General features: G+C 42.8%; 1 protein-coding gene across 1 annotated transcript in view; it reads left to right on the plus strand.

Annotated features, from left to right (window-relative positions):
- Positions 1-13,377, plus strand: part of LOC126412297 (cytochrome P450 6l1-like) — a 198,319-nt gene that overhangs the window by 127,231 nt on the left and 57,711 nt on the right. Inside the window, exon 5 of the mRNA XM_050081817.1 lies at positions 1,175-1,453. Within this exon, the coding sequence (XP_049937774.1) occupies positions 1,175-1,453 (279 nt within the window). The remainder of the gene's footprint in view (positions 1-1,174; positions 1,454-13,377) is intronic.

Here is a 13,377-nt window from a genome sequence, read left to right on the forward strand (position 1 = left end):
AAAATCTACACTAATTACACAAACTACAGCAAAAAATCAGAAGATTCCAGTGAGGTATCCTCGGCTAAGGGTCGACATATGAAACGTCCCCTTTGAACATTTATACATGACTGTGCTTAAACTGACACACAATATTTTGTTAGCGCAACGCAATCTGACTTTCAAAATTCCCTACAAAAGAATGGCCCTCACTAACATTAAACTATACCTTTCACAAATCACTTACCTCACAAAAATCTTCGCTGCTCAAGCTACTGCAATACAGCGAGCGCCACTACTGCCAGCTAAATAAAAGATTCAAACTATGGAAGGCACTAACTACTGATAGGGATAGTTAGCAAATGAAAGATATTAATAGAGAACAAACAATGTATTTACCTTGATATCATCATATATAAATATAGCAGTTCATGACAAATTTCAAAACTCCGCCATCTCTCTCCCCACATCCACCACTGCTGGCGGCTCACCTCCAACTGCGCAACGCTACGCGCTGTTCACAGCCAGCTGCCTAACGCTACAATGGCGAGTATTACAACAATGCAAAGCAGCCACAGACTGCACACAGCACAGCCTGTGATTTTCAGAGCGCTAAGTGGCGTTACCAATAAAAAAAACCTAAACAGCCTACTTACATGGTGTAGTCTGTTTTACGTGGAAAGGACTGGGTCCTCAGGTCCAACCGAAGCCATCGTTGACTGGAAATGGTTATGTTCGGCTACTTGAAGACCATTGGCAGCCATTCATGAATTTCATATTCCCAAACAACGACAGAATTTTTTAAGACAATGCGCCATGTCACCGGACCACATTTGTTGGCGATTGGTTTGTAGAACAGTCTGGACAATTCCAGCGAAAGAGCTGGCCACCCAGATCGCCCGACATGAATCCCATCGACGTTTTATGTTACATAATCGAGATGTGAGTTCGTGCACAAATCCTGCACCGGCAACGCTTTCGGAGTTGTGGACGGCTATAGAGGCATCATGGCTCAATATTTCTGCAGGGAACTTCCAACGATTTGTTGAGGCCATGCCATGTCGAGTTGCTGTACCGCGCTGGGCAAATGGAGGTACGACACATTATTAGGAGGTATTCCACGACTTTTGTCCTCTAAGTTAGTGTAGTGTTGAGGTGTCAGGTGCTTCGCTGACGGGGTTTGCACGGTGTGCAGGTGTGGAGGGCGGCGCGCTGTCGGGGGAGAGGCGGGGCTGGAACGACGCGGTGCGGGGCGTGTTCGGGTTCTCGCCGCGGCGCGCGCTGGAGGTGCTGTCGGTGTTCGTGGCTCCGCAGCTGCGCCCGCTGCGGCTGTTCGCGCCGAGATTCTTCGGCGCCGTCCCCGAGAGCTTCTACCGGCACGCCTTCGCGGAGCTCTCCGAGCATCGGCGATCGGCGGCGGACACCGGCAAGCCGGCGCACGTGTTAGACATGCTGATGGCGTTCGCTCGCAGAGGTGAGCCGCGGCGCTCTCCTTGTGTCTCCACACTTGACCCACTCTGCTACACAGAATGCGAGATCGAGGTCGGCAGTCCGGAGTGGCAGCGGCAACTTCTTCCTCTCATAATGTTTAGGCTTTATGCTCACGTGCAGGTGTGTGTGTGTGTGTGTGTGTGTGTGTGTGTGTGTGAGAGAGAGAGAGAGAGAGAGAGAGAGAGATGCTGACAATTGCAATATTCAAGTAGCTTCGTGTCCAGGTAAGCAATACCATAAACGCAAGTTTTGCCTGTTACTCGTCCCCATTTTTATTCCACTTTTCATTCTCTATTACAAGGAGCAGGCCGAACTGTTCGAGATCCTCACGGTTCTTATTAGCCTATAGCCCCAGCAAGCTGGGTCTGGGGCAGAGGAAATCCCAAATGGGAATCTTTGGGAGGGGACTTACAGTCCTGGGATTCATCTGATAACTGCTGCCAGTATGTGTAACCTACAGGATGGCGTACGAAATGTGTTACCAATTGCTTCTTTCACAATTTACATTAGATATCCAGCTGGTATCTCTACACCAGTACCAGCAGAGCTTGGAAAAACAAATAAGTTACGAAATGACGTGTAATTCACGATACTGCCGCTAGGAGACTAGTAAGCAGCAATGGCTGACAATGGAAGACTGACGACAGAGCAACGATCGGCAATTGTGTTACTTTTTCATGAAACGAAAAGCCTTGTTGTGACTCATAGGCATTTTCGACAACAGTTTAACACACGATGGGTCCCTTGCAAGAAGACCATCCACAGGTTGTACGATAAATTTGTACAGGAAGGAACAGTATTGGAAGCGAAGCGACCTCGACCTAAGCCTGTTTGTTCGCCAGAGAATATTGAAGCAGTACGAGTTGCTGTACAGAGAAGTCCCGGGAAATCGTGTAGAAAGGCAGCAGTGCAACTGGGAATATCCAGACGCTCCGTTCAACGCATTCTTAAAAGTGACCTCCAAATGTACCCATACAAGGTGACCTGTGCATAGAAGCTCACTGAAGAACATAAGCAGCAGAGACTACTGTATGCTCAGTGGGCGGAGGATAGGGAAGAAACTGTCAACAACGTTTGGTTTTCAGACGAGGCGCATTTTCATTTAGACGGTGTGGTTAACAAACAAAATGTATGCTTTTGGGCCACTGAAAACCCACAAGTGCTTCATGAACGACAACATTATGCTCCAAAGATTACAGCGTGGACAGCAATTTCCAGTCACTGACTTATTGGACCCTTTTTCTTTGAAGAAACTGAACAGCGAGCGTTATTTGAGCATGCTTGGTAATAGCTTCATTCCACAGCTTCTTGCTACTGCCTTGCCCTTCAACACGCAGTGGTTCATGGAAGATGGAGCAAGGAGTTTTTACACGAGCATTTCGACATGCGGATAATTTCACTCAGATTTCCAGGTCGCTTCAATGACGGACAAAATTGGCCCCCCCAACAGTCCAGACCTCAATCCATGTGACTTATTTCTTTGGGGGTACCTAAAGGAAAAAATTTCCCCGAATCGTCCACGTGATTTAATGGAGCTCAGAAGACCTATTGTTCAAGCTTGCAGTGAAATTACGGAAGACATGTGCCGTAGGGTAATCACTAACTTCAGTGTTCGTTTGAAGGAAGCTAGTAAACGAAATGGTGGACATATTGAGCATGCGCTGAGTTAGAACAAATCTCCATGTACGGCTCTTCATTATAGTATATGTTCCTTTCAGATTGTATTGACACTAAAGTTTATACTCAAAAACAAAATGGTAACACATTTCCTGCGCCACCCTGTAGAATTAGATACCCTCGGCAGCTGAAATCGCATAATAAAGAGGCCTCTGGTCGAGTTGAGTTTACAGTCTTTAGATTTTGGTGATTTGTGTAACTGAAATTTACTGGATTATTTTTAGTGTTCATTTGGATTAATTAACACTTTTCATAACTGAGTCAGTTGAAACTTTTTACACCAAACAGATATCTTGTCTACATCTTTTTGCAATTAGTTTTGATCATTTGATGATTTTACAAGACGGTAAATGCCAGCATCGTCTGCAAACAATCTAACAGGGCTGTTCATGCTGTCCCCTATGTCGTTTATGTAGATTAGGAACAGCAGAGGGCCTATAACTTCTTTGGGGAATGCCAGATATGACTTCTGTTTTACTCAATGGCTTTCCGTCAGTCCTACGAACTATAACATTTCTGGCAGGAATTCACAAATCCAGTCTCACAACTGAGACGATGTTCAACAGGCACGCAATTTAATTAGAAGCAGATTGTGAAGAACGACATCAACGGCCTTCTGTAAACCTAGAAAATTTGGATTCAATTTGAGATCCCCTATCGATAGCACTCATTACTTCGTGAGGATAAAGAGTTAGTTGCGTTGCACAAGAACGATATTTTCTGAATCCGTGTTGCCTGTTTGTCAGTAAATCGTTTTCTTCGAGATAATTCATAATGTTCGAACACAGTATGTGTTCCAAAATCCTACTGCAAATAGACGTTATTGATATGGGTCTGTAATTCAGCGGATTACTCCTTTTGCTTTCTTGGGTATTGGTGTGATTTGTGTAGGTTAATCTCAAGTACTACTGATATGATTTTCACCAATACATAGGAGGACGGTTTGTGCATGTCTCTGCCTATTGTAAACAAGTCATCCAGCCATACATACTTAGTACTACCTGTGCGAAGTTGGGGCGGGTTGTTAGTGATAAATAAAAGCAGTGAGCACATCACGCAGATACCTGACTTCCGTTAAGGAAAGCTAAAATCAGAGGAAGCTACTGAAGTTTCGAAAACACGTGTTCACCACAGAATATACTAATTCCATATCCCATTTATGCTTATACATCCTGATTCAGATAAGCTGCCCGCTTTAGACATTTCCGGACACGTTTGAGGTATAGCAATTCTGCTTTCGTCCAAATGAACTGTGAGGCAGCCCACACTAAACAACGCATAGTCTCTCTTCGTAACTATATTAATTACAAAGATGTCGGTAAAATGGTTCAAATGGCTCTAAGCACTTAACATCTGAGGTCCCCAGTCCCCTAGAGCTTAGAACTACTTAAACCTAACTAACCTAAGGACATCACACACTTCCATGCCCGAGGCAGGATTCGAACCTGCGACCGTACCAGCAGCGCAGTTCCGGACTGAAGCGCCTAGAACCGCTCGACCACAGCGGCGGCAGGTGTCGTATCAACATTACGTTCCAAATGGAACTACAGTGGAGACTTGATTAACCAGACTAATTGCTGATGTCAGTCTTTCTGATAATCGAAAATCTGAATAATTGAATGTCTAAAGAAAAGCGATTTTTTATAGTTCACTCTAGGAAGATGACGTGCGTCGGTCGTGTATGGTAATCTTTTAGGTACGTTGTCACATGGTTATTTCATAATGTTAAATTTTCGTATGTACATAAATATTTTCTTAAAATTACTAAAATATTGCAACCTTAATAGTGAAATACCTAACAAAAGCCGCATAGGACAGTCACTGTAATTTTGTTTAGTATATTTGATAATAGTCATTACACTGTAACACTTTTTTCTCTTCGTTGCTGCTGCATCATGAATTCGTTATAATTCAATAAAATCACACTGTTTGTTTTTTGAACCGTTTGAAAGCTGTTTCCAAGGCTTTACATGCTTCCCCAGGAGATGCTCCTGCATCATTTTCTGCTTCTAATTTTTCTTCTGTTTCATCTTCTTGAATTTCGTGGTGTTTGTTTGCCTGCAATATGTTTACAACATTTCGTCATCCGACATAACCTGAAAACCTTGATCATAACTGTCACAACTTTGCCACTCTTAAAGCGATGCCGCCACCACTCTCTCGCGTTTTCACGTTTTTAAGCACAGATGCTAAGCTACTCACTGTCAGAGGCGTAGCGTTTGGCAACTGTCTAACTCAAACAATAATGAAACGGCGCGGGCGGGCAGCGCCAGTGCGACATGTCGGTGCACGCACGGAGTAGACTACAAAAATATTTACTCGCAGTTGACAAATTGGATAATCGTGAATCCGTATAACCGAGATGCGGATAACCGAGTCTTCACTGTGTAGTAATTTCTGCTGCTCGTAATTTAGTTCTAACAAGGGAACAACCCCATCGCACCTCCCTCACATTTAGTGGTAAGATGGCAAAGTGGATAGCCCGTCTACAACTGAACACAGATAAAACATGAAAACAGAAAGGTGTACTGAGCTGTGAAAAAAGAAGGAAAACAGAAACAGTGAATGGTCCAATTTCAATTTTCCCAACATGGAGCGAATTTGAATAGGTACGGCGTCGCGGTTATGTGGTTGTGGTATTTGACTGCGAAGGGGGAAACCCATGTTCAAATCTCCCCTGTCCCTCATTTCTTTTCTCAAAAAATATTGAACATTCAGTCCGGTCATTGACATATCTGTTCGCTGCTTTTAAATTTGTGTCTGTATCGTGGTGTAACGTCCGTTTGAAACAGTGAGGTGTAAGGAAGAGACCTCCAGACGTACGTATCTCTGCTTGTTCTACACAAGTACCACTCGTTACAAAATTTTGGAAGTTTTTGGCTCTTGAATTCCTTTGTGTAACATAGTTCACATCTGTTTATTTCTTGTTTACATTTTTTTGAGAGATCTGTGCGGCATCTCGCCTGCTCTGACAGTTCATCACATTTACTTGCAACGGTAACACGCGTAATAAGGCTGTTTAGGTTTTTACGTTGGTAACGCCATGTAGAGCTCTGTATGAAAATCACTGTCTGTGCTGTGTGCAGTCTGTGGCTGGTTGGCATTGTTGGAATATTCGCTATTGTAGCGTTGGGCAGTTGAATGTTAACAGCGCATTGCGTTGCGCAGTTGGAGGTGAGCCGCCAGCAGTGGTGGATGTGGGGAGTGAGATGGCGGAGTTTTGAGAGCGGACGATCTGGACGTGTGTCCATCAGAGAGAGTAAATTTGTAAGACTGGATATCATGAACTGATATATATATATATATATATATATATATATATATATATATATATATATATATATATATACTTTTGAACATTATTAAGGTAAATACATTTTTTGTTCTCTATCAAAATCTTTCATTTGCTAACTATGCATATCAGTAGTTAGTGCCTTCAGTAGTTGGAATCTTTTATTCAGCTGGCAGTACAGTATTGGTGCACGCTGTATTGCAGCAGTTTGAGTAACGAAGAATTTTGTGAGGTAAGTGATTCATGGAAGGTATAGGTTATTGTTAGTTAGGGGCATTCTTTTGTAGGTATTATTGAAAGTCAGATTGCGTTGCGCTAAAAAAATATTGTGTGCCAGTTTAGTGATGATCAGAATAAGTAAAGAGAGAAATGTCTGAGTACGTTCAGTTTTGCTCAGCTGTTTGTAAATAAAATAACGTAAGAGGCTTACCAGCACAGTAATTCATTAATTTTTTTAAGGGGACGTTTTACACGGTGTATTCTCACCGCATGACACATATTCTATAACCAATTTGAATAAGGATTTCCTGCTTGGCAGTCCAACACTGTACCACATAACCGCGATGCCGTGCCTATTCAGATTCGATCGATGATGCATATCGTGAGCTTGGACCGATCCTTGTTACATTTTGCTTCTTTTCTTCACAGTTCAGCGCACCTCCTCCTTGTTTTCATACTTGAACTGTGTTCCGTCTTCGGTGGGCTATCCACTTGACCACTCTACCACAAAATCTGAGGGCGTGCCATGGGGAGTTTCCCTTGTAAGAGAGTCGAATTTTATGCCGTTTCACTTTTAAAAATACGATTAGTCGTTTCGTTATTATTATAATATCAGGAACTTAGGATGTATCTGCTTGGATAAGGGAATCGATAGTGTCGTATGTGGAAGATCGTGATTTCATACCAAAATAAGGAAATACAACTGGTCGGATAAGAAGGAAAAGATTTTGTGCTACCGCTGTCGGTGTAAAATTGGCACAATGTAAATGTAGCTTTCATTCCGTCTGTGTCATTCACGTGAGCCGAGTGCTGCTTAGTTTGAAATAATAAATGCCTGTCACAAACTGAGAGTAATTAGATATGTGCTTCTCTACGGAAATTCAGAAGGAATGCACAGAAAAAATGTATAGCGACAGACGATGTCGAGCAAGAACGACAATTCGATGAATGTGCAAAACATTGTTCTTGTAAGTGCAATGGAATACTACGCAGTGTGTAAGGAGCAAGCCTGCAGTGAGCGAAGCGAACGTAATACTTGTTCTGGCAGTTGTTGCTCGTAGGTGCACGTTTGCTCCAGAGAAATAGCGGGTGCCTCTGCAATGAGACAGCTCAGTGTTTTTCTCATTTTTCGCGCTAGCAGCTTCCATCCGTATCAGGTGTCTCTTCACCAGCGTATTAGGCAGTTGAGTTGCAGAAGACTCAAGGAATTCTGTAACTCGGTTCTGACGCAAAATCAGGACAATAGGTTCTTTCTTCAAACAGTCTCGTTATCGATGAAGCTATCTCGACAAATTATGGAAAACTGGAAGTTAGAAATATGTATTTTTGGGCAGGTGAGAATCAGCACTGGTTGAACATCAGAGGCAATGGAGTGTGAACTTCTAGTGTTGGATTATTGGAGTATCCGTGATTGGTCCTTACTTCACTGTAGAAAGGTTTACAGGTAAAAGATACGGGCATTGTCGATGTGCTCCCGGTTCTCCTAGAGGAAGTACTACTTGAGATACGTAGATGTTTGTAGTATTATCATAGTCCTTGCCGTTGGTGGGCTGGCTTGCGTGCGGCAGCGAAACAGATACCCATATCACAGGTGCAACCACAACTGAGGGCTACCTGTTGAGATGCCAGACAAACATGTTGCCCCTGAAATGGGCCAGCAGCCTTTCCATTAGTTGCTCGGGCAACGGTCTGGGACTGATCTGGCATTTTAACATCAACCAAACTGGTCTTGCTGTGCTGGTACTGCGAACGGCTGAAAGCAAGGGGAAACTACAGTCATAATATTGCAGAGGTAAAATACTCCCCCTTTCGGATCTCCAACCAGGGACTTCTCAGGAGGATGTCGTTATTAGCAGAAACAAAAGTGGCGTTCTAGGGGTCGGAGTGTGGATTTTAGATCCGTTAACCGGGCAAATGAGTTAGAAACTTTAAAAAGGGAAATGGATAAGTTGAAGTTGAATATAGTGGGAATTAGTGAAGTTCGTGGCAGGAAGAACAGGACTTTTGGTCAGGAGTATACAGGGTTATAAATACAAAATCAAATATGGGTAATGCAGGAGTAGGGTTAATAACTGATAAGAAAATATGAATGCGGGCTAGCCACTATGAACAGCATAGTGAACGGATTATCGTAGCCAAGACAGACACGAAGCCCATACACGAAACAGTAGTACTAGTTTATATGCCAAAAAGCTCCGCAGATGACGAAGAGATTGAAAAAGTGTATGATGAGATAAAATAAATCATTCAGATTGTTAAGGAGAAGAAAATTTAATTGTGACGGTCGATTGGAATTCATAGCAGGAAAAGAAAGAGAAAAAAAGTAGTAGGTGAATACAGTCTGGGGGAAAGGAATGAAATAAGCAGCCGCCTGGTAGAATTTTGCACATAGTATAATTTAATCATCGCTAACACTTGGTTGAAGGATCATGAAAGAAGAATGTATACGTGGAAGAGACCTGGAGACACCAAAAGGTTTCAGATTGATTGTGTAATGGTTAGACACAAATTTAGGAACCAGATCTAAAATTAAAAGACGTTTCCAGTGGCAGATGTGGACTCTGACTACAATTTATTGATAGAATGAAGGCTTAATTGGATTTATAATTATACAGCACTACTTCGAGAAAGGTTTATCAAGCACAATTTATTGGTTGTGACCTGTAGATTAAAAAATCAAGAAATTGCAAAAATTTAATTAAGGAGATGGGATTTGGACAAGCTGAAAAAACGAGAGGTTCTTGAGAGTTTCATAGGGAGAGTTAGGCAATAATTGACTAGAATAGGGAAAAGGAATATAGTAGAAGACGAATGGGTAGCCTTGAGAGAAATGGCCTAGTAGAAATACTAGGATATCAAGGGAGATAGTTAATTTTTTGGATGAAAGGAGAAAATACAAAATAAAAATACAGCAAATGAAGTAAGCGAAATGAAATACAACGTCTAATAATGAGACTGACAGAATGTCGAAATGGCTAAGAAGGAATGGGTACAGGACGAATGTAAGGGTTTAGAAGCATATTTCACCAGAGAAAAGATAGGTACCGCCTACAGAAAAATTGAAAAGCCCTTTGGAGAAAAGAGAAGCGGGTTCATGAATATCAGGAACTCAATTGCGGAAACGAATATTAAACAAAGAAGGGAAATCTGAAAGATGGAAGGAGTATATAGACGCTCTAACCAAAGGAACTTCATGACAATGTGATTGGGGGGGGGGGGGGGGGGGAAGAGGATGTAGATGAAGGTGAGATGGGAGATATGATACCGCAAAAAACATTTGACAGAACACTGAAAGATCCAGGTCGGAGCAAGGCCCCTAGATGAATATAATGATTCCAATCCCAAAGAAAGTAGGTGCCGTCAGGTGTCAATATTATCGAACTATCAGTTATAAGTCACGGTTGCAAAATTCTAACACGAATTCTTTACAGAAAAGTGGAAAAACTGGAAGAAACCGATGAGTTTGGCTTCCGGAGAAATGTAGGAACATGCGATTACTTACTAACCATTAAATTTCTCTTAGAAGATAGGTTAAGGAAAGGCAAGTCCACATTTATAGTATTTGTAGACCTAGAGGAAGCTTTTGACAATGTTGACTGGAATATTCTGTTGGAATTATAAAGGTAGCAGGGCTATCAGGGAGCAAGAGGCTATTCACAACTTGTACAGAAACCAGACGGCAGCTGCAAGACTCGAAGACAAGAAAGGCCAACAGTGTTTGAGAAGGGAGTGAGGCAGGGCTGTAGCCTTTTCCCTATGGTGTTCAATCTCTACATTTAGCAAACAATAAAGGAAACCAAAAAAAATTGGAGAAGGAATTAAAGCTCAGGGAGAAGAAATAAAAACTTAGATATGCCGATGACATTGTAATTCTGTCAGAGACTGCAAAGGTTTTGGAAGGCAGTTGAACGGAATGGACACTGTTCTGAGACGAGGATATGAGATGAATATCAACAAAAGCAAAACAGGGGTGATGGAATGTAGTATTTGTAGAATTAAACTACGTGATGCTAAGAGTGTAGATCAAGAAACTAGGCACTTAGAGTAGTAGCGAGTTTTGTTATATGGGCAGCAAAATAAATGATTATTGTCGAAGCAGAAGGGCCGGCCGCGGTAGCCGTGCGGTTCTAGGCGCTCCAGTCCGGAGCCGCGCTGCTGCTACGGTCGCTGGTTCGAATCCTGCCTCGGGCATGGGTTTAAGTAGTTATAAGTTCTAGGGGACTGATGACCACAGCAGTTGAGTCCCAAAATGCTCAGAGCCATTTGAACCATTTTTTTTTGAAGCAGAAGGATGTAATATGTAGATTGACAATGGCAAGTAAAGCGTTTGTGAAGAAGACAGTCGGCCGGAGTGGCCGAGCGGTTCTAGGCGCTACAGTCTGGAACCGCTACGGTCGCAGGTTCGAATCCTGCCTCGGGCATGGATGTGTGTGATGTTCTTAGGTTAGTTAGGTTTAAGTAGTTCTAAGTTCTAGGGGACTGATGACCTCAGAAGTTAATTCCCATAGTGCTCAGAGCCATTTGAACCAATTTTTTTTTTAAGAAGACTAATTTGTTGACATCGAATACAGATTTAAGTGTTAGGAAGTAGAAATTCTGAAGATATTTGTCTGGTGTGCAGCCATGTATGGAAGTGAAACATGGACTATAAGCAGTTTAGACAAGAAGAGGATAGAAGCTTTTGAACTGTAGTGTTACAGAAGAATGGTGAAGATTATATGGGTAGATGCGTAACTAGTGAGGAGGTACTGACAAGGGTAACTCCCCATCGCAGCTCCCTCTGATTTAGTGGTAAGAGGGCCCAATGGACAGCCAGTCAAAAACTGAACGCAGATGAGACACGAAAACAGGAAGAGGATGTAATGAACTGCGTAAAAAAGTAACGTAGAAACAGTGAACGGTCCAAAAATAAGATTCCAATAGAGAGCAGCCGGACGTCGCAATGGCGTCCTGAGCGGCCATAGTGTTGGACTGCCAAGTGGGCGAGCCGTGTTCAAAACTCCCCCGTGCCATTTATTTATTTATCACGTTATGAACTGTCCGTCCGGTCATTGAAATGTTCGTTATCTTTCTGTAGTCTTGCCAGTTGTCATATTACACATCGATTACAGAATATGAGTCACGTGGTAAGAATACGTTACCGTCGCAAGTAAATGTGATGAATAGTGAGAGCAGGCGAGATACCACATAGATGTCACAGAAATGAAAACAGCAAATAAAAAGGTGTGAACTATGCTACAACAAAGGAATTCAAGAGTCAAGACTTCCAAAACAAAATGCAACTTCAAAAAAGTTAAAAAAAGTTTTGACACAGCACAGAGAAACTGTATGATTGCGATTTCCTTGGGAGTGATCGCATTCATTTTTATACGAACACCTATATCGGGCAAGGAGGCATATTTCACTCACTTACCAGTCGTACAAATTAGGTGCATCGATAGGCGATTCCTATTATATAAAACACACATACTGTCACTAATGCCGTGTATGACATACCAGACGTGTTTTCTGGTTGACTTGTCGCTTTGTCATCAAACGTTTGCGGTTTCCATTCGAAAGCCACTTCCTCTCGGCTGCTAATAGTGTAGTTGTGCAGAATTAACTGTCATAGGTCACTCGCTGTTGCAAACGGGCTTTACGCAACGACGCAGACACAAATTTGAATAAAACGAACAGCGAAATAAAAAAAAAAGGCTCGATGGAGGTTTGAATACGGCTCGCCCACTTGGCAGTCTCATACCGTAACCCCTTAACCACGACGCCAGCTCTCTTCTCAGCTGCTCCATATTGAACTTCTTCTTCTTGGATCATTCGCTGTTTCTATTTCGCTTTTTCCTTTTCACGGTCCAGTACGCCTTCTTCCTGTTTTCGTGCTTGACCTGTGTTCAGTTTTTGACAGGATATCCACTGGGTCCTCTTACTACTAAATCTGAGGGGGGGGAGGGGGATGTGATGGGGAGTTTCCTTTGTGAGTAGAACTGAAGACACACGAAATTTGTGGCAAAACTTGACTAAAATGTTGGAGGGAAATGTGTGTGTGGGTGGGGGGTTGGGGGAGTAGGAGATAAAAATCGTAGAGGGAGACCAAGAGACGAATACAGTAAGTAGGTTCAAACGGATGTAAGCTGCAGTACTTATTTGGAGATGAACAGAGTAGAGTAGCTTGGAGAGTTGCGTCAAACCAGTCTTTGGACTGAAGACAACAAAACAATAACATTTTGTACCACCACGGTGGGTGCCTGTTACACTACTCGATTGTGACTGGGAAAGAGGTTATCGAGCTTTTTCCTGATCGCTGGATAGAACGTGAAGGGGTTTTCAGCTGGTCTGCACATCTGCCTGTATGACGCCACTGGACTTCTTCCTCTAGGTAAACTCGAAGACGAAGTCTGTGCACATTTCCCAGCGAATCAAGCTGATTTTAAAAACATTTCATGTGCAGTGACATCGAAGGAAACTCGTTAGTCTGTCCAGGAGTGCTTGCACCAGCCACTGCCAACGAATATTGCAGTATCTTGAACATCTAATGACATACAGGGAAGGGGGTGGGGACACATTGCAATATATCTTGTTGCAAATTGGCACCATTGCGAAAGTGTAAATACTGCGACGCGGCTGCAGTGCACAGTTGACGTGCCAAGTATTCGAGGTTATCTTCCAGTATTTCTGCGACGGTTAACAGATTGCGATGGGTGAACTGCGTGATCTCCGAGCCTTCC

Source organism: Schistocerca serialis, chromosome 7 (genome assembly GCF_023864345.2).
Source record: "Schistocerca serialis cubense isolate TAMUIC-IGC-003099 chromosome 7, iqSchSeri2.2, whole genome shotgun sequence".
Lineage (NCBI taxonomy): Eukaryota > Metazoa > Arthropoda > Insecta > Orthoptera > Acrididae > Schistocerca > Schistocerca serialis.